A 27,279-nucleotide genomic window follows, 5' to 3' on the forward strand; every position below is an offset into this window, starting at 1 on the left:
AAACTCTCGTCTAATTCCCTCTTCTTAAACCCTGGTCCCAGTGTGACCGGATGAGAGGCAGGGTGAAGGCTGGCCCCCGAGTAGCGGGCTGCTGAGAATGCCCAGCATCCCCCTTCTTCTGCAGCACAGTTACACGAGGCCAGCTGGCTCTGTCATGCTGCGCTGGCGGCACTAGGTGAAGTCACCGTGGTCCAGGGACTGGGCCTCAGCTTCACAGGCTCCAAAATTCAATTTGTCAGTTCATTGAGGGGTGATGATTTTTTGGAGAGCTGAGTTGCACTAACCAAACTCAGAAGAGTCATATTTGAAAAGCAGAATGCCAGTGTATGATTTTACAATGGATGGTATAATCCGGATGATACTCTTCCCCTCACTAGTTGGCTGATATACTCTGGAGACCAAATTACACATTAGAATTAGAGCAAAGGAAGCAGGGTGCTCTTTGCGGACATAGCTGATCAATCAAGTTTGTCTCAAAACTGGCCTTTTTCTACTTTAGGATTAGAATCAGTAACTTTTTTCTTGCATGGGGGTTGAGACACACTGGCTACCCTCTGATTCTCCATTTTCTAAACTTAAATTAGTTTCTTTGTGCACTTTTTATTAATTTTGATAAAGTTTTCAAGATTATGCCTTATCTTTTATCAATTATAATTTAGAATGGCTTCTAGACAAACTGAGAAATTCACTAGTCGTTCACACTTGAAAGCATATTCTAATTTCAAAACAGGATAGGTTACAGCTAATTCGTTGTTGGTTGATTTTTTGCTAGCTTCCTGCTGTCTCTAAATTTGGGAGTATTTTTCCCATAAACTTGTGTCTCACTTGGTAGCCGTAGAAGAAAGGCTAATCAGCATAACCAAGTAAATTTGTTTCTGCTTCTTTGATTACTTTGTACAAAAATGTTTTGTACACAGAGCTCTTAACAAAAAGAGGTCAACTTCTTGTTCCCAAGAAGCAGCAGCCAAACCGCCCTGCAGAAGATATGCTCAGACAAGGATATTTTAACACAGTAGGGCCCCCCAAAGAATCTTGAGGTAGGCAAGTTTCAGGTAAACAAGTCATATAACTTTCTTTATGGATGTTAGTACCATGAGAGATAATAGAAAACATAAACATCTTCAGAAATGATTTCAATAATTCAAGTTATGAAGGTAAATTAAGACATTTAAGTAATGACATCAGAGAAGAAGACAATGTCCTTTGTTAAACATTCCATGCTGACTTGAGTGCTAACAGGATTTCCACAGGAACTGGCCATAGGTCGAATCACAACTGGTAACTCAAGCATTCTTATTTAGTTCTTGTATGGCATCTGAACATTCTAAGGCTTGAGGACATAAATGTAGAACAACAACTAGATCTGAATCCCCCAACATTGTCACTATGCATCTACTCTTCCCTGGTTTGCATCACCCAGGTGTAACTGCATATTCTTCTTACTTTGTGCAGTTATTTAAATAGCTTTGAAGGCACAGAGGAGTGGAAGGTATCAAAATGTCTTAAGAACACAAATTATCTGTTATGTGCTATTGTGTATCATTCTGTGTTAAATTCAAAGGCATCCAAAATGTATATGTTAATTTATCTTTTATTACAAAAACTGGAAAGCTAGGATTTCTAGAATGTTTCTGTTTTCTATTCACTACCACTTCCACCACAATAAATAAGCATTTGTCAAACACCCCTGAAATCTCCCAGGGTTGTATTCCTATTTCCACGGTTCTGAATGCTGTCTCCTCTCTTGCCCACCTGGCCATTGCATTCTTACCCTTTAGCTTAGGTGTCAGCTCCTCTGAAAAGCCTTTCCTGTCCCGACTCCCACCCTACCCACTTCCACTCTAGGCAGAGTTGGAGGCTCCCTGGCATATTCACACAATATATTGAGCATAAACATACCGAAAATTTGGTGTGTAACTGATTTGTCTGGTGTTACCTCCTGACCAATTAAAAGTACCTGCAAACCACCTACTGAAGGTGAGTTTTATCAAATTTTGATCAAGGCAGGAGACCAAACAAGAGCAAGTACCATAAGCCACTAGGCTTTTGAGATATCAGAGCTCTAGCTATTGCTGTGCTCATTTGTCTTTTCTTCTTCTTTATCTTTCAGCTCTAAAGAGCATGATAAAAATGCTCTAAATTCCCAAGTTGTCTGAATATTTACTAACCATTAATCAGTGAAAATATAGTAATATCTACCATTCTCCCCAAAGTAAATGACTAAAAGAACAGGTTGCAAAATGTTGCCTTTTTTCCCCTTTTTCTAATTAAAAATTATTTTGTATGGTTAAAAATAATGTATATTCACTGTGGTACTGTATAAAATACAGATATTCAAGAAGAAGAAAATAAACATCAGGGAAAATGCCCACACTCAGATATAATTAGCTAATATCTTGTGTATATCTTTTTGGATACTTTTCTATACATATAAAACACATTTTTAAAAATAATGGTTCATGCTATATTTACCATTTAACCTATCTTTGGTAATTATGAGCATTCTTCCACATATTTGTGAGTATGTGATATACACATATGCAAGTGCACATGTATATCATCATATTTATGGCTATACAGTATTCTATTGAGTGATTATCATAAGTGGCTTAATTATCTCTTATTTTTGGATATTTTAATTTTTTTCCAATTTTTGCACATTATAAATAGTGCATCATTAACTATTCAGTACATACAGTTATGAGTACTCATCTAGTTATTTCCACAGGATAAATCTCATATGTAAAGCTGTTGAGTTAAAGGGTGAGAAAATTTTTTTCTATTTTAAGGCTTTTGCATTCTATCACCAAATTTTCCTCTAAAAAGCAACAAAAATTAATACTCATAGCCAAAAAAGTATGAAAGGACTCATTTCCTATCATATCTCCAGCACTGGGTATTATCAGCCTTTTGAATCTTTACCTCTTTGAAAGGTGAAAGGTGGCGACTCATTATTATTATAATTGGTATTTCTTGATTTCTAAAAAGGAAAAACATTCCTGGGCTTCAATGTATGATGTGAAGGAAATACAAAGAACACAAGAGAAGAGAAACAATAACAGTGAGAAATAAGATCACCATTATTGCAGGAGAAGAAAGGGAAACAAGAAGAAATGAACTTCATAGCTTTTGTATTATTTTTTTTTCGCATTAGGTTTGGATACTTGGTAACTTTTATAACAATTCTGAATTCACACACCATATCCCATCCCAATCAGTATCTTTGCTGAATGAGTTAAATATACAAGTTATACGTAAATATATGGAAATGTGTTTGCTCTAAAACAAACAATTATATTAAGTTTTAGAACATGGCTCAAGGACAAATTCATTAGAAGGGCTCAAAAAGGCTAATAAATGTCTCATATTGCCACTGCTCCAAGTTAGCAGTAGTTAGATTTATGCACTTATGCTAATTTCCCGAATCCCATCGAGCCCTTTAAATTTGATCATATTTGTTTGCCTCATTGCTTTTCCCCAACTGAGAGCCCACACTGTCTTAATTTGCCAGTTCTTGCATTCTCATTTATTTTCTTTTTCCTCCTTCACTACTTTATAGAAGGCAGCTGTCACTGTGTAGAAGTCTAAGGTAGGAGCAGAAGGCTTTTCTTCATTCTGCTGAGAATGCTCGCCTTACTGGAAAAAAGGACACTCAACTGAGAGCCACCCATGAAGCTTACTTCAGTTCTTTATCAGCAACCAAGGGAGCTCAGAGAGACAATAGGATTTTAAAAGGATTAAATTAGGAGACGTATACATGGTCAAAAGTTAGAAATAAAATGCATACTTAACAAGGTATTATACTTATTGTTTATGATTTTGCACTGAAAGACAAGTCCCTAAACATGGAAATTTCAAAGGAGAATAATAACGATGGGGTATCTGAGTGGCTTCTTTTCTGGAAGCTATGCTTTTCCTTTGGGGAAGGTCTTAAGGTAACTTGTGGGTTGAGCTACTTTTGATTTACAGTTCTAGCACTTTAAAGACTGGATTAGGCCAGGGCATAGGCTTGCAGAGATAAAGGAAACTTCAAAGACCATATACTACATCCTTTTTGTGCTGTAACTAGGGAAACTGAGGTGCAGAGGGGTGACATCACTTTTCCAAGTGAGTCAGAGGAAAAGATAGGTCCAACATCCATGTTCCTTGGAGATGTTCTTTTTATCACTGCACCCCAAAAGATAATATTTAACCCAGTCTTTTTCCTTTAATTCTGAAAGTAATGTTCAGGTTGAACAAAGAGAAGCAAGAAGTGCTGAAATGAAGTGCATGATGTGCATGGCACTAAATGATGGGGCCCAAGGACAGGTGAGAGAGGGAATGTGAGAGGAGAGAGAGGCATTTTAGGGAATTTTTAAGAATGAAAAGCCTAAACAAGGTTGTATGCAGTGGGTGGTGACTAGTCAACAATGTCACAGCAGAAAAACTTGAGGACAGTAATTAAGCAGGGCAATGCTGATGTGGATAGACATTTAGGTGTGGATAGAGAGGCATCAGGAGTCTAAAGAGAAAGTAGCTGATGAATTTCCCTATCTAAAGGACAAGAAGTGGCACTGACTTGAGTTTCTTATTGTAAGTTTTTATTTTGATTTACATCCATTATTTATAGAAAAGATGCAAGAATAGTATAAGAAATTCTCTATATTTCTCACCAGACTTTCGAACCATTAACATTGTACCTATTTTTTTGGTCTGCTGTCTCTCCCTTTCTCTCCATACTGATATACATATACACATACAAGTATACTTAAATTTTTTCTAAACCATTTGAGAGTCAGTTGCAAACCTGATACTCCTTTATAGCTCAATATTTCAATGTGTGTGTGTGTTTTATTTTTATTTTTTATTTATTTATTTTTTTTTTTGAGACAGAGTCTCACTCTGTTGCCCGGCTAGAGTGAGTGCCGTGGTGTCAGCCTAGCTCACAGCAACCTCAAACTCCTGGGCTCAAGCGATCCTCCTGCCTCAGCCTCCCGAGTAGCGGGGACGACAGGCATGCACCACCATGCCCGGCTAATTTTTTCTATATATATTTTTTAGTTGGCCAGATAATTTCTTTCTATTTTTAGTAGAGACGGGGTCTCACTCTTGCTCAGGCTGGTCTCGAACTCCTGACCTCGAGCGATCCACCCGCCTCGGCCTCCCAGAGTGCTAGGATTACAGGCGTGAGCCACCGCGCCCGGCCGTGTGTATGTGTGTGTGTGTGTGTGTGTGTGTGTGTGTTTTAAAAGAAAGGGCATTCTCTTACATGACCAGAGTACAGTGATCAAAATCAGGAAATTAATATGATACTATTATCCAATCTCCAGATTATATTTAGATTTTGCCAAAATGTGCCAATGATGTCTTCTACACCAAAAGAAAACCCTGGATCATAGATTACACTCAGTTGTCACTGTTGTCATGTTCGCTTAGTCTCCTTTTGTCTGGAATAGTTCCTCAGTCTTCCCTTGTGTTTCATTTTGGAGCCATAGGCCAGTCATTTTGTAGAAGCTTCCCCCCTTTGGGTTTGTCTGCTGTTTCCTCATGATTAAATTCAGGTTATGCATATTTGGCAGGAAATCCACGGAAGTGAGGTTGTCTTCTTCTCAGTGCATCACATCAGGAGGCACAACTGTCAGTTTGTTCAACGACTGGTGATGCTAACTTTCATCACTTGGCTAAGGTGGTTTCTGCCAGGTTTTTCCAGTGTCCTTTTGCAATCAATAAGTTTCCTGTGGGGATTTATTCTGAGCCTACACAAATAGCTTATTACTCTCAAACTGACACCTACTAGTTTTAGCATCCATTCATGATTCTTACCTCAAACAATTATTATTTTAATAGTTGCCAAGTGGTGATTTTCTGTTTCCATCATTCCATCTACCTTTATTATTTCACATTTTATTGCAAGGAAGAGCTTACCCTGTTCCTTCCTGCCTTCCTTTTATCAAAGTGGATTCATGAATTCTTATTTTATTCAACATATTATACTCTTTTATCATCATTATTTACTTTACTTTATTCAAATTGTCCTCAATATGGCACTGGCTTGTTTTTAAAGGATTGGGAGTAATAGACTTCAAAGTGAGTACTTTAGGAAAAAAGTGTATAATACTAAGGATTACATTAGGAAAGGTAGATGCCTCAGAGATAAGAAGAATAATTCTTCCTCTCATTACTATATGTGAGTGCTTTTTATATGTCAGATAAGATGCTGTGTACTTTTCATATATTATCTCACTTAACTTTCACAACTTGGTGAGGTAGATTTTGTGCCATTTGATCTGCCATTTAAAGATGAGGAAACTGAGGCTCTGAGAAAATAAGTGGGTTCATAAGGTTCTTACCCTCCACAGTATCAAGTCTACTGGACTCCAGGGTCCCTGCTGTCAATCACAGGTACCCGCAAAAACAGGTGTGGAAACCCCCCAGGAAAGAACAAGGTTTTAGAAGCAGGGCTGCACCATTCTTGAGGGTAGCTGGACATTTTCACCTGGATCTACAGTGAAATATAAACTTTTTGCATTTTTACAAATGGGGCATTTGGAAGCTAGCTGTCTACAAGTTTGTCATCACTCCAGGGACTTCCCTAACCTGCTTTGTGGAAACTATCCAACCCAGCCTGAAATCCAGGAGGAAAGCATAAAGAAAGAGATCATCTGCATCAATGTCAGCAGACACAGATCCAGAAAGGCATGAGTTGGTCACGTCACCCAGGGAAGCATTCCTATGGGTCAAGACAAGTGAAAGCCACGTTCAAGCAGGGGTGGAAGGGTGAGGGGCGGGATAGGGGGAGACTAAGGGAACAGTAGAGCAGGGAAGTTCACTATCTATTTAGTTCTTTAGATCCTGGGTGAAGACACAGGGCTGTGGCTGCCACTGTTAGCCCTCCCTGCAGGCTGACACACTAGATCCTTCTTCTGGCAACAATACCACCTCCACCATTACCATACCACCACTTTTAATATTAAATTTCGGATTCTATGAGAATGAGCTTAAGTGAAAGGATGCCTCATGCTAGGGAAAAGAATTTAAACAACTGCCCTGCCTTAGAGAGAAAAGCACGATTGGATCTGAGAATAACATCCCTACTCTCACAGGAGGAACAAACTAAAAATAAAAGTCAACAAGGTGCTTCCTGCCAGTCCATAAATCCAATAAGCAAAGATGATGCCTCAACCTGGCACTGGGCAGTTAACAGCTAGCCTGACTCTCTCCACCCGGGAGAGCGGCCATGTGGTTCTCAGAGCTAACAGCTGCCAAGCAGAACCCCTCAGATTAACCCATAGGTGGTGTTGAACCACTTCCCATTAAGATATTTGCAAAGCAAACAAAAATGATAGCCCCACTCTGAGTGCTGGGAGCCGGCCAGGAGAGCTGGCTGTTCTTGTTGACACAAAGAGCTCTCCAGGGAGGGTCTGGACCAGAGTGAGGACGGCCACTCCTGCCTGTATCTCCAGACTGTGTTAATCTTAGTCCACTAGAATTCTTGATATCAGGGATAACAAGATATTATTATCTAATTTCCCAATCACAGCAGTTACTAGAGCTCTATTTCAGCAAAGCTCTGTCTTCCTGAGCTCACCATTCAGCTGTAAAGAACAAATTCGCCCCTCCTCCTGTTTTGTCTACTCATCAAGGAGACATGTCTGAGAAGTTAGTAAGATGCACACAGAAAGATTGTGGCATTAACACTGTCAATAGCTTTTATGGCAAGTATTTGCTCAATTTAATTCTTAATTTAAAGTGACTAGGGTAATGCTAATGGAAAATATATTGGCATATTTGTGTTCTACAGGCAGGAACCAGCTACCATTTCATTCATAAAATATTCTTGCAAATGAAATACTAATATTTTTTCCTTCTGATTGAGAGAAGAAAGCAAAATAAAGTTGATAAGATTGTGGAAATGTACAAAGTTAATCTTTCAACCTGTAGAATTATAATCTATGTTTCTTTAAGTGTTGATAATGAAGCACTCTTACATTAAATTCATTTTTACACAAATTTGTTTCCTGTATTATTTTCCACTAGAGTACATTTTATTTTCTCAGAATCTTCACAATAGGCTCAATAAGGTATTTTGGGCGGAAATTCATTCTGAGCCTGAATATAGTAAAGGTTTTGATGAGGACACAAAGTAGGTATCAGCAATGTGCTGAATTTCTAGAATTTCCTATACTCACAAAATGGGTAATGTAGGAAGGGGAGTAAGGGATGGAGAAATGATCAGAGAACTTACCAGATTTTTTCATTACTTGAAATTGTCTTTTAGATTAGAATCCAGAACTTTAGAGATAATAGGTATCAATTGTATAAGGAGAGAGACAAAGGAAGGAAGGAAGACAGGCAAGGAAGGAGGGAAGAAGAAGGAAGGGAGGGAGAAACGAAAGGAAGGAAAAGAGAGAGCTAAAGAGAGATTGAGTTTTTTTAAAGAAAAAATTGATTTCTTATAAGAAAGAAAAGATCCATCTGACAAAATTGAAGAGTAAATTTTTAGAATCTTGAATATATCATTCAGTTTTAGATGATGTTTATCCAAATAAAATAAAAAGTGGCCTTGTAAATGTGCAAGTTTTGCAGAGAGAATGTGAACCCATCTTGCAGGTCAACTTTGCAAAGCAACTTTGTCAATAGCAAATGTATTCAGGGATAGATTAATGTAACCACAAAAGTTCATGTCCACGGGTGATCGCGTTGAAGGCCTTAGTGGGATGGTGTTGTGACTTCAGTTATATATAGGTTGGAAAACCAAAAATTAGTTCTTGTGCCAAACTTTGAGGCACCAGACATAAAATCATTACACTGAAGTGTGGGTTGCATGGCAGGTGTAGGAGGGTGGTAGTCAGAAAACTCAAGTCAAACATGCATTCTAACATCATTTCTGCCAAAGCTAACTCTGTCCTAGTTTCTTAACAACTGACCCTTAACTTGAGATATTAACCATAGACAGCTACCAGCCAATAACTTAGCTTCCTAAAGAAAACACATAATTAAGCTTCTTCCCAAACTTTGGGTTTATTTTTGAGTTAGGAAGGTAGACCCATTACAGAAAAAATTGCACAGTGTTAACAGCATCTCCCTTTACTTGTTTAATTAGCATTGTTGGCTTTTTGAGAAAGCCAGCTCCTTACTTTATCAAAAATTAATTAGTACACTCAAGTCAAACTCAAGATAAATAGCAAGCATTTCTTGAGAAAAAATTAATTAAATTTAGTTTTGGACCTCACAGAAATAAAAATTCAAGGAGAACATATTCATCTATTCATCAATTATTTTATGACAATGACCAAAGATTCTAGATTTTAGATTCTGTGAGTGACACAAAAATAAGTGACAGTTTTAGCCCTAGAGTTTATTATCTCATGTGGGATATAGGAAGAACAGCTAACATGTTTGTCCACTTACTACATGCTAGGTAGTTGTCTAAATGTTTCCTATAGTTTATTCTCACAGTGGCCACATGAGGTGGTACCATTATTAGAAACATACTTGCTCAAGGTCATTGAGCTAGTTAGACACAAACCTGGGCCAGAATAGAGGTTGTCTGGCTCCAGAGTCTGTAGCTAAATCATTTCCTCCACCTGGATGGTGCCCCTGCACACAGCGGGCAGGAATCAAACTCAGATGCTAACAGAGCCAGGCTATAAATTAAACAGGCCAGCAAGTAGGGATCTGTAGAAGATAGCTCCTACTCAGTTCCAGCAGATTGTTGCCAGATACTCCAATTTTTCTAGAGCTATCAGATGTCTGAGTTGTTACATGAAATTTTTCTATTTTTATATGTTGGAAACTAATTAAGAAAATTTAAAAACAATGTGTAGGCCAAACAAAATATTTCTGCAGACCATATTCTACCCAAAGACTATGGGTTTATATCTTTTGGCCTATAGAATAACGTCCAAAATATTTTAAGGCCTCTCATATCCTAGCTCTCATCTGCCTTATTGCCCATAACCGTTCTCCCTGCCTCGCTCCACTCACACCCCACCTTCGGCCTTCCTCCCACTGGACCTCTCAGCTTCCTCACAGTGGCCCCTGTCCATCCTGCCTCTGGGTCATGGCCCACTCTGTTTCTCCTGCCTGCGATACTCTTCTCCTGCCCTTGTCTGCTTCAAGGTCCTGTGGGAGGTGCCACATGAATTAAACCTTGAAGGACAGGTGAAATATCAACAGGTAAAGAAAGGACTGCAAGGCAATTCTATCCAGAAGGAACAGTATGAACAGATAACACAGAACAAGAAAACAAAAGACATGTTGAAAACCACCAAGCAGCTCCAAATATTTTAAAAGAGGCCTCTGGTCCCTGGAATCTGGTCCTATAAAGAGATTACTGACATTCTTGACATACACAAATCTTCTAAAAGGGTCCTTTGCACAAGGATCATTGATGATTTAGGGCTTGTTGAAATAGTTCAGATAAATATTTATGTACAGCCATAAGCAAATCCATAAGGAAAAATATAACTCAAAACAGATTTTTCCTTGAAGTTCCTTTCAGCTGGTGATAAGGTTTCTGGCTTCAAAGAGGATTCAAAAATAAATGTGACCAATTAGTATATTAAAAATCTAGAAAGCCTAAGAAGTCTCTAACAATCAACTATGCTCTGAAAGTTGTTTCAGGGTATGCCAGTGGCATCCTGGACATGTTGGTAAGGGTGCGTACTGGGTCCAAAGTCAGCCTCAGATTTACCCCTGAGAGAAGGGCCAGAAACACAAGAAAACAAAATTTGTCTCTCAAGTTAAAACAGAGTGAACATAGTTCGAAGTTTCAAAAATGTTGGACACCTCAATGTTTATTTTACCTTACAATTCTAGAGCTAAGTCAGAGAGGTCTTGACCCTTCATATGAGTTTAGCTTTATAGAAACCTTTTAAATACTAACATTACTACTATTATTGCTACTACTTCTGTTACTATGACCAACAATGGCTCACCATAATCCCTTATGGAGTAATTATGTGTCTAGAACTACGCTAGTTCCTTTCATAGATTATCTCTAATCCTCCCAATTATTCTCTTTTTGCAGTTCAGAGAGAGGAAGGAATTTGCCCATCTCATATCTTCTAAGTAGTTGAATTAAGATTCAAACCCACGTCTGTCACCAAAGTCCATCATTTTTCTACCTCGATGAAATAACACATAGAGTGTCTACCACATCATAAGCACTTCATGAAAAAAGGCTACTATTCCTACCACCACTCCCACACCATGCTGCCATTTTCCCTCTGGTCCCATACAAGGTCCTCCAATGTTAGTGTACTAACTTGGCCACAGTGGTAGCTAATTTGCTGGAGGATTTGTTCTGTTCAATTGTCTTAGAACTGCCACGTATTTCTGCAATGACCCCCCATGCAGAGTGTTTGTCAAGATATGTGGCAATCTGTACTTCACTTCACAGCCCACATGAAAATCTGGCCCACAGTCATCCCTGCTGACTGGGAGGCTGTTTCTCTGGCTCATCAATTCTGAGGTCAGCCCAATTGGCTCCAAGCCCCAGAGCTCCAAGGATGACACACAGGAGAAATATGCACTCATTTTCCCTTCTTGTGAGGTGCCAGCTCTCCTCAAGCTGCCTGAGTCACAGAGGTTCCCATCACTCTGAGTCTGAATCCTCATTGAAGTAGCCCACAATGAAGCAGTTTCTCTGGGGGTGTGTTACAAGCTGCCATGTAAAAACATCTGCACCAGCATTATCAATCTCCTGCCTCCTTCATACGGGTTCCTTTTACACGACAACAGACTAGCTGTGCTAAAGAATGTCACATACGTGACATTCACATTGTGAGGGCTTTGCCATATGCAGGCCAAATTAAATTAAGGGGCATAATCCTCACCATTGTACTTATCAGCATTAACATGGAGGATTACCATCATGGGAACAAAGCCCCACAACATTAAAGATATTTCCATTCTGCCATTCACTGTACACAGTTACAGGCTCATGTTGGGAGTGAAGAAGAGAAGCATCACCCCAACCTGAGGCTTCTCTCTCCAGCCAAGTTAACCCCATCCCATCCTGTCATGCACAGATGGGAGCACATTTCCCTTGAGGCTTTTAGGCTTTCTCCCAAGAACCAGATGCTGGAATTTTCTCCATCAATCACAGGGGGACAGTTTTATACCAATCAAGGTGTATTCCTTAACTGGTTTTGATTTAAGATTTAAGCAATGACAGGTATAGAAATAACATGGATAGAGCAAAAAAAGCCCTGGACTAATTGGAGTCCAGAGCTTAGAGAGGTGGTAGAATGTACCAGTTAATGGGTACTGGAGTCAGAGGCCTGTGTTCAGATCCTAACTCTGTCACTTTACTGACCAAGTAACATTGGCAAGTTACTTGTAGTCTCTCAATGTCGGAAATTATAAGATGTGTACTTCTACCATAGATTGAATAGGACAATGCATATAAAACACTTAGCACAGCACCCAAGGAGTTGTTAATGAATGTTAAATGTTAACTGTTGCTATTATTGTTAGAGACAGAAGATCTGGATTCAAACCTCAGACTTGCCATTTATTCTCTGTGTGACACTGTATGACCCAGCGATTCCAAGACTTGCTGATGGGGGGCAGAAGTAGGTAAATCAGATACATCCCACCTAGCAGTGGTCTCTGAGATAGCACTTGTGAGCTACTTGTCTTACCCTTCCCCTGTCTGGTTTACGCATCTGTAACATGGCATGAGTAACACCAACCCAAAGGCTGATATGAGAATTACGTGAGATAACGTGTTGGAAATGACCCAGCATAGCAATAAATGTTGGGTGAATCTGAATAATGACCTCACCACTTCCCTGTTGTTCTTATTCTCAGCACTATTTCTTGTCATGTCTGGATCTTCCTTACGAACTCTTCCCTCTGACTTTGCCTTCCCTTCATCTTTCCCTGGTACCTGTCTACTCCCATCATTGCCCCTCCAGGACTCTGTGGCACACATTGTTGGTTGTTTTCCCAATCCTTTTCTTCTTTGCCTACTCTCTCCTGTAGAAGCTGAAAATGCTGATGCTCACTTTCCCAGTCTCCTTTGCAGCTCTCCTGAAGAGTTACCAGTGCAGATTCTGGCCAAAGAGATGCAAGGGGAGTCTCCTGGGGGGCTTCTGGGAAAGGTTTCCCACTCAACAGATGAAGGGAGACTCCTGAGACAAGCCCCCTTTCCATCCACTTCCTGCTTCGGACATTGCCATGTGAGGAAGTGATGCTTAGCGTTGCTTTAGCCACCTTGTGACCATAAATGGGGGCATCGCTGACATACTGAGAGTATCAAAGCAAAGAGATGCAAGGGGCCTGTGTCCTTGATGACGTCCCTGAATGGCTGACCCAGCCCTGGAACTTCTGTCATTGAACCTCTCATCCTGAGGGATACTTGAATCTATTGGTTAGGGGTCTGTTACTTGCCACTGAGAACATCAACAATGGCATGACACAGCTCTCTTCTTATTCTATGCATCCCAATCCCCTCCCCAAGACTTCCCTCCTATAAACCTTTGTGTTGATTCACAGAACAGTGAGTTGACAAACACAAACTGGAAAATGGGACCCTAGCCCCCTGGAGGAGGGATGCCCCAACACACATCTGATAAATTATTCTGGATCCTCTTATTGCTGCCACCACCCAAAGATTGAGCAGGAAGAACATTTCTCTCATAAAAATCTGAGTGCTGAGAAGTGGCCTTGGAAATCAGCTGAATAAACTTATTGAGTACCTATTGTGTGTATTGGATACAAGAGTAAGACTCACTCTTTGCCCTTGAAAAGCTAACTAGCTAGCACATGGTCAGCCATAACACCAGGCAAAACATGAAAAGCACCAGGGTGTGGTGTGAGGACCCAGTCTGTGAACTGTTACCACTCACAATGACAAAAGGAGTTGGTGCCGCAATGTAAATCAACTCATCACCAAGTACCTTGTTTAGTTCAGCTGATTTTTTTTTTTTTCAGTAACAAGACAGTTGAAGAAAGCAGTTGAGTTGATTCATATTTGGGCACAAGTTTATAATCTTGTTGTGAAATAGCACCTTGAGTAGTACAGTTACACATGGGCTATGGTTCAAGGAGTATTAAAAAGAATCAATGTCTTCATGGAGGAAAGAGATATGACAATGTATCTTGACAAAATGTGAGACTCGAACAGAGAGGAATGGGCAGAAAGAAGAGAGGTAGGTACATTGGTAGAACAATAGGAAGTTTGATTTTGGTTAGCCACAGAGTGTATATAGGGACAAAGCAGAGGTGAGCCTGGAGGACAAACTAAAGCAAGCTAGGGAGAGGCATGGAATAGCAGACTGAGAAGTTTGAACCTCTTTTAGTCTAAAATAGGAAGACATTAAAGTTTTTTGAACAGGTCAGAATATGTTGTAGGACAATTGATCAGGTGTCAAAAATGAAAGCTGGTCTGTAAAGAGGAGAGAAGGAAAAAGAGGAAAAGATAATGGCAGGCCTGGACCAAGGAAGGATACATAGCAGATGATTGGAGGCAGGGTTAAGTGAGAGGTAGGAATCAAGAATGACTGTGCCAGGTTCCAAAGCCAGGTCACAAGATAATGTTTGTGCCACTTATAGAACCGGGAGGTCTGGTGGAAGAGGTCCTTTAGTGGGGGATTTTCTGTTGAGATTCTGGTGTGTTAATCAGGAATATATGTCCAGCAGGAGTTGGGTGGAGGAGTGAGGAGCACAGACCAAAGATGTGGGACTCATGCTCACACAGCTGAGAGTTGACATGAGAATATACAGTGAGAAATGCTATCACCCAGGTGAGAAGCAGAGAAAGAAAAAAGTCAAGACTTGGAAAATTGTTCTTATTTTAATGGTGGGTGAAAAAGAAGAAAAATGGAGCCAGAGAAAACAGATACTGAGGATATCTCTGGGGAAGAACTTGAAGAATGCAGTATTACAGACACCCATGGAAGAGGGCTCTTCAAGGAAAGCATGCATGGCCCCTGGAACTAAATCCTGCAAAGCATCTAATGAAGATGAGGCTCTACCAACTACGACCTGAGCTTCCCAAGGATAGTTTTAGGGACATGGCAAGGGTACAAATCAGATTGCAGTATTAAGGATGAAGGGGTTGGTTTGGTGAGAGGATGAGGCAACAACCTTGATGTCAGGTCTGAGATGTCTGGTGGGAAAAGTAAGAAGAGGGAGGAACAGGGTCAAAGGCAGGCTTTTCTTGGAACAGGGAGAGGTATAAGCAAAAGGGAAAGAGATAGCAGAGTGGGAAAGATGGGAAAGCAAGGGGGCGGGGGGCTGTGCTAACTAATAGGGGTAGGGCCTGGAGGGTAGGAACACTGTGCAAGGAAGAGGATCTGTAGTCTGGGAGATGGGAGCAAAGGAGGAAAGGACAGCTGAAGATAAGGAGAGATTCTAAGGTGGAGAGAAGGGCAGTGGAAGAGTTCAGAGCACTCTCCTAACATTCTCAGCGAAGTCCTTCATCAGCTAAGGTTAAGGGGAGCTACTCTGGGGTTGAAGTCATTTTCCAGACTGGGTCACAGAATTGCCCAAGGTCAAACAGTTGGAAAACGTTAGCACAAGGACCAGAATGCAGGTCTCCACCTGCCAAGCTCAGTGATCTTTCTGCCACATCAGAAATTGTAAACTTTGTTTTCTGAGATATTATAATAGATCTTTTCCTTAAGTGCCTTTAAATGAGCTATTCTGACTATTTAGGCAAGTAGTCTAGTCTACTTTAAAAGTAGTCCAATGGCACTTTGAGACCACTACAGACATATTGAGAATTTTTCAAGTCTCAAAAATATTAAGAAGTCTCAAAAAATTAAGAATTATTTTTTAAAATGACAAATCAAGACTTCCCTTTTTTCCAGATGAAAAATTGCAAAAAACTGTCTAATGACCTGTCTTTCTCCAAATCCGTGACTAAACTTTTAATTAAGTTCCCCACAATCAATTTGGGGGGAAATAAAGCAAGTTTCATTCTATTAAGACCTTCCTTTTGCCATGGTCCACACCTTGCTGTAGCTGTGTTCCCCTTCTAGTGATATGGGTAATGGTCTTGGAAACCTTTTCTTAGAGAAGGCTGATTATGAAGGTTTCCCTGAAGAACAGGCCTGGGAGTTCCTTGAGTCTCCAGCCCTTGGTGTCATGGCCTGGCCTGGCTTAAAGTGACTTAAGCACACATTTAGCCAGGGTAACAACAGGTGCTGCAGACCTTGAACAGCTCAGATGTCCATTGAAAGGCAAACTCTGCTCTGTTGTCTTTGAATTATATTTAACTAAAACCTGTAGGTAAACAAGAAATGATATTACCTTTTTGATTTAGCTTAAATCTAGGGGTTCTCAAATTATTTTGTTTTAGAGATGAGAGTCTTGCTATGTTGCCTGCCCTGGCTGGACTTGAACTCCTGGGCTCAAGGGATCCTCCCACCTCAGCCTTCTGAGTATCTAGGACTATAAGTGTGCACCACCATGCCTGGCTATAGGGCTTCTCAGCTTTGGGTCTATTCACATTTTAGGCTGGACAATTCTTTGTTGTGGGGAGGCTGTGCCATGTAATGTAGGATGTTTAGCAGCATCACTGGCTTCTATCCACTAGATGCCAGTAGCACAACCCTTCCCCGAAAGTTGTGACAACCAAAAATGTTTCCAGATGTTGCCAAATATCTAGAGAGGGAAAAATTGCCCCCAGTTGAGAACCACTGTTTTAACCTAATGAGGCCACAAACAAGTTTTAGAAGAGGACCCAAAAAGTAGGATTGTGTTCCAGTTACTCTGTAGAATAAAGATTTCTGCCCACAGGGTAATGACCTCTGATGTGGGAGAATCTGATAGAAAATACTTTTTGGTTCCACTCTCTCCAACTCATCAAAATACCAAAGTGGTAGAAACATTGTCCATTGGAACAGAGCACCTGAGGGAACCCTTATGAATGAGACTCACCCATTTTTTTCAGTGACAGCAGAAGAGTTGCTTGAAGTCTCTGCATGGCCATTGTTGGATTCTGCTTGTGGATGGCTCTTATGATCTACAGAGCCCTTCAGAACTGAGAGAAAAGAAACGAGTACTTAGAGGTCTAAGGATAAGCTCAGAAGTAGGCAGGGCTAGGTTTTGGTGCCCATCTACATTCTCTGCAGCTCCTTTCTCCCTGCCCTCATGCATCTCTCTGACTTTGGGCAGTCATCTCTTTTTCTAAGAGATGTCATTAAAACTGACCTGTTCTGGGACTACAGGTCTTGCCTGGTGCTAGGTCCCAGCCAGCAAATTGGATAAAATAACTCATCCTTTATAGTTTTCATTTACAGGAAAACAAGCCGTCTCTCTCTGGCAATAGATATAAATAGTGGACAGAGATTCAAGGCCCCAAGTCAGGTAGGTCCTAGTAGAAGCAGTGTGCAACAGCTGGAATGGCACTGTGCCAGACAGAGTTAGCAGACCAGCTCCCAGGCCTGGCTGGGCTGTCCGCTGATGTGGATAGTAGGTCAGGGAACAAAATACAATGTGGGTAGGATTAACTGGAAGTAACCTATTTCTACATTTTGATTGAGAACAGTTTACTGATGAGTAAAGACAACAAATATAATACAATTCCTCCTTCCTGTGCCCATGGCAGCCATTGACTAACTAACCAATCATGGCCCTCTTTTCCACTGAACCTTAATTCAACTTCACCAACTTCATATCAGTGATTCTCAAAGTGTGGAACCCCACCCCCCAGCATCATCACCACCTGGAAACTTGTTAGAAATGAAAATACTTGGGTCCCACTCCAGACCTAGCGAATCAGAAAATCTGGAGATAGGGCCTGGCAATCTGTGTTTTTAGCAAACTCTGCAGGTGAGCCTGATCTATGTTGAAATTTAAGAGATACTGCTTCCAGATCAATGATTTTTAATCCTGGCTGTACATTAGAAACACCTGGGAAGATTTTAAACGTGCCTGGGCCCAGTCCCTAGAGATTCTGAAAGTTATCTGGGGTAGAGGTTGCATCAATTATTAAAAGCTCCCCAGATAATTTTAATGTGTGGCCAGGGCTGAGAACCAGGGCTCCAAGTAGCCACTACCACTCAGTTAGGATTGGAAAGAAACTTGCACCTATTTGCCATCCTTATTTTAGATAATCTAGGAGCATCCAAAACGAAATATAACCAAAAAAGATAATTTATGAACTTGGCAATTGTGACATATTGTGGAAGATGCATAGAATAGAAATAGTTGATATTATAATGATAGAACATATGACAGAGATGGAGTGTAGAAAAAGACAGAAATATAGAAATCAATTGTTTTTGTGTTGTCTGTTCTGGAAAGAGTGTGTTCTGATTTTAAATCATCAGTTTGGTTCTTTATACATTTCCTCTCTGTGTAGAGGAAATGTAATTCTTTGAGCTATAATGGTAGATAAAACCATCTGTTGTTGTTTTTATTATTGCTATAAACACCAAAAGGATAAAGAGAAAATTTAAATGAGACATTATTACATTTTTATTATTCCCCCCAAAATTTTGACCACACAGTGACACAATATTGAAAGAAGAAGAAAAAAAAAAAAAACAGAAATAAAAAAAATATTCACAGCTTTTTAGAATTTCATTAACTGGTTTCCTTCTCCTCCCTCTCCTGCCTTTTCTTGATAGATAAACTTCTCCAGTTAGAGCAACCAGCAGGTTTTTTCCCTCTTGGATAGATTCTAAAACACTGATTGGTCCAGGCTCACTTGTAATACTGTGATAAGCAACATAAAAGCAAGAGTTGACATAAAAAGAAAAAAGAGGAGCCTACTTCAGGGACACAAATATCTTTCTATTTCCCTATTAAGAAGGGAAATCAGCACAAATAATTTTTAATCTTGTTCTCTGGCCCAATTCAGCAGCACCAAAAGCTACCACTGATCAAAGCCCCAGTGGTATTGCCCGTGTGGAAAGCTGAGATTGCAAGCTTTTGTCTGCACCTATTTTGAGATCCTTAGTAAAAAAACGGAGCAATTTAAAAACAATCCAAAGAGGAAAAAAGCACAAGGAAATCCAGGAAAAAAACCCCCACAAAATCCCTTTTGGTTTTGGTGCTATGTCCAAGATCAGAAAGAGAGCAAGTAACATCTTTAATGTGGCTCAGCAAATACCGCCAGTTACTTTGCCTGGGTTTTCAATAAAAACCTATAGAGTTTCTGTTCCTGTGATTGAAGGGAAAACTTATTCCATGTTTCTTATTCATTTACACTTCAGTCATCAAAATATTGATTTCAAGAGTTATTTGAAGTACAAAAACCAAACAGAAATTTACAGAATATTCTTAATAAAGCTTAGATGAAGTCTGCTCTCACATCCCCCAGCTTTGCCTGAAGAGCCAGGAGAAGGCTTTGGGTCAGACCAAAAAGACAAACTTAAATAAGTTAAGATTATCAAACCATTGAGTTCAAAGCAGGATCCAAAATGGCCAAATATTTTAAGGTATGTCCTGGTGATAGTTGGAATCACCTGGCATTTTTCTGGCAAATTAATTGCTGAGCAACATTAGAGAAATGGAGACATGGGGATGGAGGGAAGAAAAAAAAGAGAGAGAAATAAGGTGACTCACTTTAAGTCACTAGGTTGCGTTAAAGGAATTAGACCAATGAGATGGCTGAAAAATAAAATACGAACTTGAATAGCAGAAATGTTCATAAAATGCCAAACTTGGGGAATGTGCAGGTGTGGCCAATAAAGCTTCTCCAGAGATGGGACACCTTTCCTCAGGGAAGGTCCCCAGTAGTTTCTGGCGTAATGAAGGAAAGCAATACTGGGAGTGGAGTTCTGGAGGAATTGAGTCCTTCCACAATCTGATTGAGCCATTCATATTTTTCAGGGAAATTGAGCCAAGTCTTTACTACATCATTTTGAAATAAGATGGAAAAGCTTTTGACTGTCAGGGGAAAAAAATGAAAATACGATTAGCAGATGTTGGCAAGGTAAATGCCTTTGGGACCACCTAGGTAACAATTAAATGTGTGGAGCATTAGGCAAAGAGAGTGGAGAGTGCTGGGGTTTGTGATGAACCAGAGATGCATGCCCCACTTAGAGACATTCACATTCAAATTTTTTTTAAAAACACTGTGCCTGGCCAAACATAAAACATCTGCTAGAGACCTCCTATTTGTGATCTCTTACACCAGAGGACCTCCTATTTGTGATTTTTATGGGAAAAAGGTGGTCTAGACCCTAGATCAGTAACAGATAGACACCCTTCTTTTGAAAATGAAAATTCTCTCATTGTCTCCTCCCTCAAGGCTCCTCAAGTTCAAGAACTGCTGCTCCCTTGCTTCCTGCTGCTTCTCTTTTCTCCTACTCCCTAACCTCTTTGCCCCAAGGTGAAGCTCCAGTTCTGTATTTCCTTGAAACATAGGTCTAGTGAGAGGTTGCAAAGGATTCTGAAGTGCCCAGTCTCTCTTCCTGTGCGCTGGGCAGTGGCACTGGGCCTAGTAGAGAAACTATAACTGTAAACTCCACTGCAAAATCTGGGCAACTTATCCTCACTTTTCATAAAATGCAGGTGTTGGCATTAAAGGCCATATTTCAATAATTATAGCTGCTTCTTCAGGCAGAGGTCCAGGGACCTTCAAACTTCAAAAGGGTGAGACTCCAATATTTTTTGTATGTTTGAAAAACACTGATTTAATCCAGTTCTCTCATTTTGCCATGACTGAAGCTTAAGGATATCAATTAATGGAGGGCTGAGACTAGAAACCCAAGTTTTAATTTCTTGTCCATAGTGCTCCTTCCTCCATGACTGTTCTCAATGAGTTTGAGGTCTTTGCATCAATGTCTGGGTCATATAAAGATTCTCCTAAGAAGCTAAACTTTCCTAAGTCTTAAGGTAAATTCTACATAGACATGCCAGAGTCTTTCCCAAGAGGATGGGTTGAAGAGAAGCAGCTGGTAAGGAGAGCTGCACCTAGACCAGTCTCCCAGGGAGGCAGGGGGGCAGCTGCAAAGGAGCTGAGCTAATCTCTATCAACTCTTTTCCCTTCTGTGAAATCACCTTTCAGTGCCCCTGGCAAGGTTGCCCCTGAATTTAACCAGCTGTCACTTATAGGAAAAAAGTTAAAGTGGCAGACAGAAGGTCCTTATATAATAGGTGATCATTTCCAGCTTGGAAACTTATCCAGAATGCCCCTGAATAGGGAACACCCATCCCAAACCTCTAATGACACCACCTTTATGGTCACCAGGCTCTCTGCAGTCTTGAGCCTTGGTACTTCCCCTGGTGCTCCCTCTGACAGCAGGATGTGGATCATTGCTTTGGTCTGAAGTGTCCCCTGTGGAATGAAGCAAAAGAAGAGTTTCTCAAGATTATGCTCGCACACCTAGATGAATTACCAACCTGGGTGATAACACTTGGCTAGGGAAACACACACTTTTTTTATGGTTTGAGACAGGACTCCTGGCTTGACCACCGGATGGCCTTCCTGCTGTCCCTCAGTTGCCACTACCAGAGAGGTAAAAAGAGGAGCTAGGTCTCTCCTAGGAAGCTGCTCTTTCCTCTCCCTCCACATCTCTCCCTCCCAGGAGTGCCCTTCCCTTCCTTTGATCTTGCAGCCCTGATCACAGACCATTGTGGGTGGACAACCAACCTTTCTTGTGCTGTCAGGGAAAAGACAGGCTACACACTAGTGAGGGCTGTTCAGCTGAGGACTATCCCACTGCAGCTTTTCACTGTCCAGTCAGCTTACTTCCTGTTGGATTCCCCAACATAATGGCTCCGTTGGAAAAATACCAAAGGGATTTTCCCAGCTGTCACATTTCTTCTTCCATTCTCCATGACCTCAAAGTCACAAGGGGCTGAAGATGTTTCAACAACTTCTAGCTCAGCTATCTGGAGAGGGTGGGTTCTTTCAATTGGATCTCTTGGTTTTTGATAGAAAGTATACTGGCAGCAGGGCCTCACCTCCTCACAGGAGAGATAGATAGTCTTCAGGCTCTGCCCCGAGGCAGTCAACCCTAACTCCGTCCCCACCTTCTTCCTTCCTGGCCTGTGACCTAGACCTTGTGCTTACTCTTCCTGCACCTTCCTTTTGGCTCTGAATGCTTCTAATTCTGCCAGCATACTTCCAGATGTACCATATTAGAATATTTGGGATCCCTGACCTTTCTCCTTTCTTATTTGCTCAGATGAGATTTTTAAAATCCTGTCTTTCTCCCTCCTTCTGGTTGCCTCCCCTATCCCAAGCATCACTTTGCCACACCCAGGTTGGTGTCACTCCAGTCTTTCCATTCCTTTAAGGTGGCCCAGTAAACATTCCCATGTTAAGTAACACCAGCTGCCTCATATTAAACTTAAAGAGACACAGGCCCTACCCTCAATAAGCATGCATTCTAATTAGGGAGCAAGAATAAAAAGAGATAAAAGATATGAAAGCACTCTGAAACTTTTAAGGGGGTGTACTGGGTTGACCAGTGTCATCCCAAAATTCACAACTACCTGGAACCTCAGAACGTGACCTTATTAGAAATAGGGTCTTTGCAGGTGTGATGCGTTAATTAAAGATGAGGTCATAGGCGATTAAGGTGGCTCCTAAAGCCAATGACTGAAGTTCTTATAAGAAGGCCATGTAAAGACACAGACAGACACAGAGAGAAAGCATGTGACAATGGGAACTGAGAGTGGAGTGATGGGGCTACAAGCTAAGGAATGCCAAGGATTGCCAGGCACCACCAGAAACTAGGAGAGAGACATGGAACAGACTTTCCCTCAGAACCTCCAGTAGAAACCAACATTGGCTACACCTTGATTTTGGACTTCTAGCTTTCAGAACTGTGAGAGAGTAGATTTCTGTAAAGTTTGTGGTAATTTATTATGGCATCCCTGGAACTCTAATTTGGGGTGGGGGGGGGGGGCATGTCAGATGTTAAGGATTGAAATCACTAGAAGAAAGATAAGGAAAAGATCAAGTATGTACATTCAGCTTCATTTGGCTGGGGGTGGGGAAGAAAATTTAGGAAGAGGACATAAAAAAAGCTCCATTATTTTTATTTAACAAACACAATCATTATGTTCTAGGCATTGTTCTAAGCCCTTTACAAAAATTAACTCATTGAATCCTCATAGTAACTCTAAAAGGTAGAGAAAATTAGTATTCTTATTTTACAGCTGAGGAAATTGAGACAAAGGGAGGTTAAATGACTAGCCTACAGTCACACAGCTGGAGGGTGGAAGAACCAGGGTTCCAACCTAAGCAGTTCTGTCCTAAAGTCTGAATCCCTAAATATTACATGGTGTGGCTCCATTTATTTAAACATTTAAAAATCATAGTCCTTATTCTCTTTTTTTCTTTTTATAAATAGAAATAAAAATTCAGACCTTCCCACATTCTTTCACACGCCTGGGTCTCTAAGGGTCCCACAGATCAGCTGCTGTGGAAAGAGGCTCTGGCCTGGCCGGGCGTTTGGTGACCCACCCAGAGGACAGAAACACTGTCCGGGTAGATTTCCTGGTTGGCAATCTAGGCTGGGTAAACTTTCCTGCCCTCATAATGGGCCTGGCAAAGGGCACCCACTATATCTGGCACAGAAGGCGCATATAGATGAGGCACAAAAGCCCAGCCTTCCTCTCCTACCCGCTGCTGGCAGGTTTCACAAGGAGCCAGTGTGGTTTCTGGCTAGAATGACAGCTGGTCATCAGCCATCTTATCAGAATATAAAGAATAAAAAGGCCAACTTGTGGGAGGTTTGACAGGGAAATGCCACCAAAAGCAGCACTGAAAAAGTCAAATCCTTTTCTAAAAGAATTGACACTTTTTTTGTTCACCAGCCCCATCAAAAATCCTGGCCTCCATCTCTACTACACAAAACAAGCCCAGTAATTTCAGGTCTATGAAAACATTTTCCACTTTGATTCTCCAGTACTTAATTCTAATCATTATGCGAGTTAAACTTTGACAGAGTTCAAGGAAAGTCCTGCTTAGTAACTGCTTTCCCCAACTTGGAAGCCAAGGAAGGAGGTTTTCCATGATCCTAGAAATCAGTGTTTTGCCTGCCCTGGAACATCGTTGTCTGGGGAATTCTCCTTCCCTCCAAGCACCTAGGGACTGTCACTCTATTGTCTTCTGACTCCCGTCAGCTTCAAGTTGGATTTATCTCTTATAACTTATGTCTTGCCTGCTTCCAAAAACGACTGGAGGTAACTTCATAGACTGTTTACTTCTTGTGGCTGCCTTAGTTGGCCTAGTTTAGTACTTCTCTCAAGCTTGGGCCAGGGGTGTTGGTCCTGGTTCCTTATGAGACTGTCCTCTCTTGATGGGAATAAAAACATTTTTTTACATTGTTTTTGTAACCCTCTCCAAAGAACCTAGCAGAATGTTCTGCACAGACAGGATGTTGAGAAAATGTCTGGGGGGAAGGACAGAAGATCAGGATTCGGAAGTCTGGACTCCAGGAGACTTCATAGTTTCCCTCTGTAAAATGAGGAAAGATTGCGAGCCTACCTCTCAGGGTTACTATAATGACAATTGCAGGAAGTAAGGTGAGTGAAAGTGCTTTGTATAAACTGTAACTTGCTATATAAAAGTATAAGATGTTAGAAAAATAAGGATGTCTGTCCTCTAATCAAAAAGGAAACAATTTCCACCTCTAGGATCATTCCTGCTCATACAGTTCTGATTTCCTATGAAGCAAGGTTATTTACTTTCTTAGAAATTTTTCTTGGAAAGATAAAGCTCTGTATGTTTATAGCAGCTTTATTCACAATCACCAAGAACTGGAAACAACCCAAATGTCCTTTGGCTGGTAGAGGAATAAAACTGTGGCCATCCATACACTGGAATTCTGCTCAGCAAGGAAAATCAACAAACTACGGATAAATGCAACAGTGCAGATGAATCTCAAAAACATTATGCTAAGTGCAAGAAGCCAAACCCCAAAGTTGGCATACTGTATAACTCCATTTATAGGATGCCCTGGAAAAGGCAAAACCAAAGGGACATATACTCCATTGGTGGTCACCAGGGGCTGAGGGTGAAGGAGGGATGGATGACAAAAAGGGAACAAGGGAATTTTTGGAAATGTTCTTTTTCTTGGTTGTGGAGGGGATTAATTATCTGATTGTATGTGTTTGTCCAGTTTTATCAAACTGTTTGAACTTTATGTAAATTATACCTTAATAAAGCTCACTTTTAAGAAGTTACTAGAATTTTAAAAAAATAAGGCCTCCTCCTCAAACTGGATCTATTCCTGGAAAGCAGGATCCAATCTGCTTCTAATCCATTAGGAGGACAGAGTCTGACAGAGAGAGCCTTGCTGTTGACGAGGGACCCTTCACAACCATTTGCATCATTGACCATAGCTGGTTTTGACACTAAGCACTTGGCTCAAAGTCTATGAAATTAGCAGGCTCTGGTTACTTGTGCATCTCAACCATCACAATTTTATTGACGAGAATGGCTACCAGCTGTCACCCCTGCCTCTGCCTCTGTATTTGGTGATTCAGACTTCATGGCCACAGCAAATCAAACTGTGATCCTGCTATGGCTCATCGTGTTGGGGTTTGAACTCCTGGCCAAATGGCTGTCGCTCAGCTGTTATGCTGCCAATCACCCGTCACTGTGGGTTAAATATGATAGGCACACCAAGATCTTCCAACTATTCAGACATCTAAAAGGCCACTCACTTTCCACACCAGCGGGCAACAAATCTGGGTGATATTTAGCTCCTGGATTTTAGAATTTCTGGCTTCATGGAAGTGGGTAAGGGGGAGACTTGCTATCTTTCAGAATAAGTTACAAAAAGGTCTCAAATCAGTAACGGGGGGAAATGGTGACAGTAGCACATCACCTTCACCTAAGTCTTAACAACTGTGAAGTCCCTGAAAAATTTATCTACACAAATGAATCAAGCTCTCAGCATGATGGAGCACAGTTCTTTGGAAAATTGGAAACAAAACCAAAACCACTTGAAATCTTTCACATGTTATTGTTGTATTCTAATTTTTCCCTGTCAAACATGACATAAGTTAAGATTTAGAAAATTCTCTTTTTTATAAAGATTTTATTATAACCATATTTGAGATCTGACAGGTACTATTTTTCTCCAAAAGTGAAATTGTTTCATCTTTTTGAAGTTACAACACTATTATGCTCACCGTAGAAGAGTATTTCATAGACTTTTTTTTTTCCAGTGAAGTTCACATTTAGGAAGGGGGCAGAGAGAGGGAACTAATGTTTCATTGATTGAATACCAACTATGTGTCAGGTACTATGCAGGATGCTTTGCATATATTACCTGCTATCATCTTCACAACAGTCCTGAGAATTAAGCCTTAATGAGTCTCATTTTACAGCTGAGAAAATTAAGGCTCAGAAGTTAAATAATTTTCTCCAAACTACATGGCAAATGATGGCATAGCCAGGATTTAAAGTCCATTGTTTTGACTGTAAACTCTTTGACTCTCCACATGCTTAGGACGGCCCAGGTGATCCTCCTGCGTCAGCCTCCTGAGTAGCTAGGACTACAGGCACGTGCCACCAAGCCCAGCTAATTTTTTCTACTATTAGTAGAGATGGGGTCTCGCTCTTGCTCTCTTGCTCAGGCTGGTTTTGAACTCCTGTTGCTCAGGCTGGTCTTGAACTCCTGAGATCAAGCTATCATCTCGCCTCGGCCTCCCAGAGTGCTAGGATTACAGGCATGAGTCACCTTACCCAGCCTATGTTTCTTTACTATAATATTATGTGGTTACTGTCTAAACAACTAATAAAAGTTTTAATATGTCATAACATTTTATGATTCTACATGAAAAATATTTTAAATTTAGAGACATAAAGACAACTTGGCTGTGTTATCAATCACAATAATGTTGCTCTATTCAATGTTGAGGTGGTTAAGATACCATTTCAGGCACTACCTCTTTGTGGCCACATTCTAGAGCTCTATATGAGGTCCACAATGGAGAAAACTGATTCCAAACAGAAGAGGCTCTGACCATGGAATTTCTCTGAAGTTTTAATCTTGAGTCCTGGGTGGGGGTGGGGTCCAACTACTGCACCAAAGTTTTGTCTTAAGCATATTTCCATGCCATGTCGATATGACATCAATCACCAGTGGACCTCAAACTCACATTGACTTTGTAGCTTCCTCTCTGTATATTAGGTAAACAGTACCTGCACTCTAGCTTGTTTAATCGTAACATGGTCAATAATTTTATTCCACAGCAAAGGCATTTCTCTGCATTCCAAGCTATGCCATGACAAGAATTCTATTGTTTGTGCCAAAGAGAGGTTTGGCAGGGCTCGTTTCTTGACAGAAACCTTGAAGCCACAGGCCGGTCTTCTCTCTGCTATAAACCACTTGCTCTAAGCCTGTCACAGACAAGGCAAGTTTT

General features: G+C 40.7%; 1 protein-coding gene across 1 annotated transcript in view; it reads right to left on the bottom strand.

The window, feature by feature from the left end:
* The window catches only part of MYO3B (myosin IIIB), a 373,201-nt gene that overhangs the window by 74,075 nt on the left and 271,847 nt on the right, over positions 1-27,279 (bottom strand). Inside the window, exons 28-29 of the mRNA XM_069471407.1 lie at positions 21,125-21,226; positions 16,876-16,978 (exon numbers count right to left, since the gene is read on the bottom strand). Coding sequence (XP_069327508.1) covers positions 16,876-16,978; positions 21,125-21,226 — 205 coding nt within the window. The remainder of the gene's footprint in view (positions 1-16,875; positions 16,979-21,124; positions 21,227-27,279) is intronic.

The sequence above is a fragment of the Eulemur rufifrons genome, chromosome 1 (assembly GCF_041146395.1).
Source record: "Eulemur rufifrons isolate Redbay chromosome 1, OSU_ERuf_1, whole genome shotgun sequence".
Taxonomy (NCBI): domain Eukaryota; kingdom Metazoa; phylum Chordata; class Mammalia; order Primates; family Lemuridae; genus Eulemur; species Eulemur rufifrons.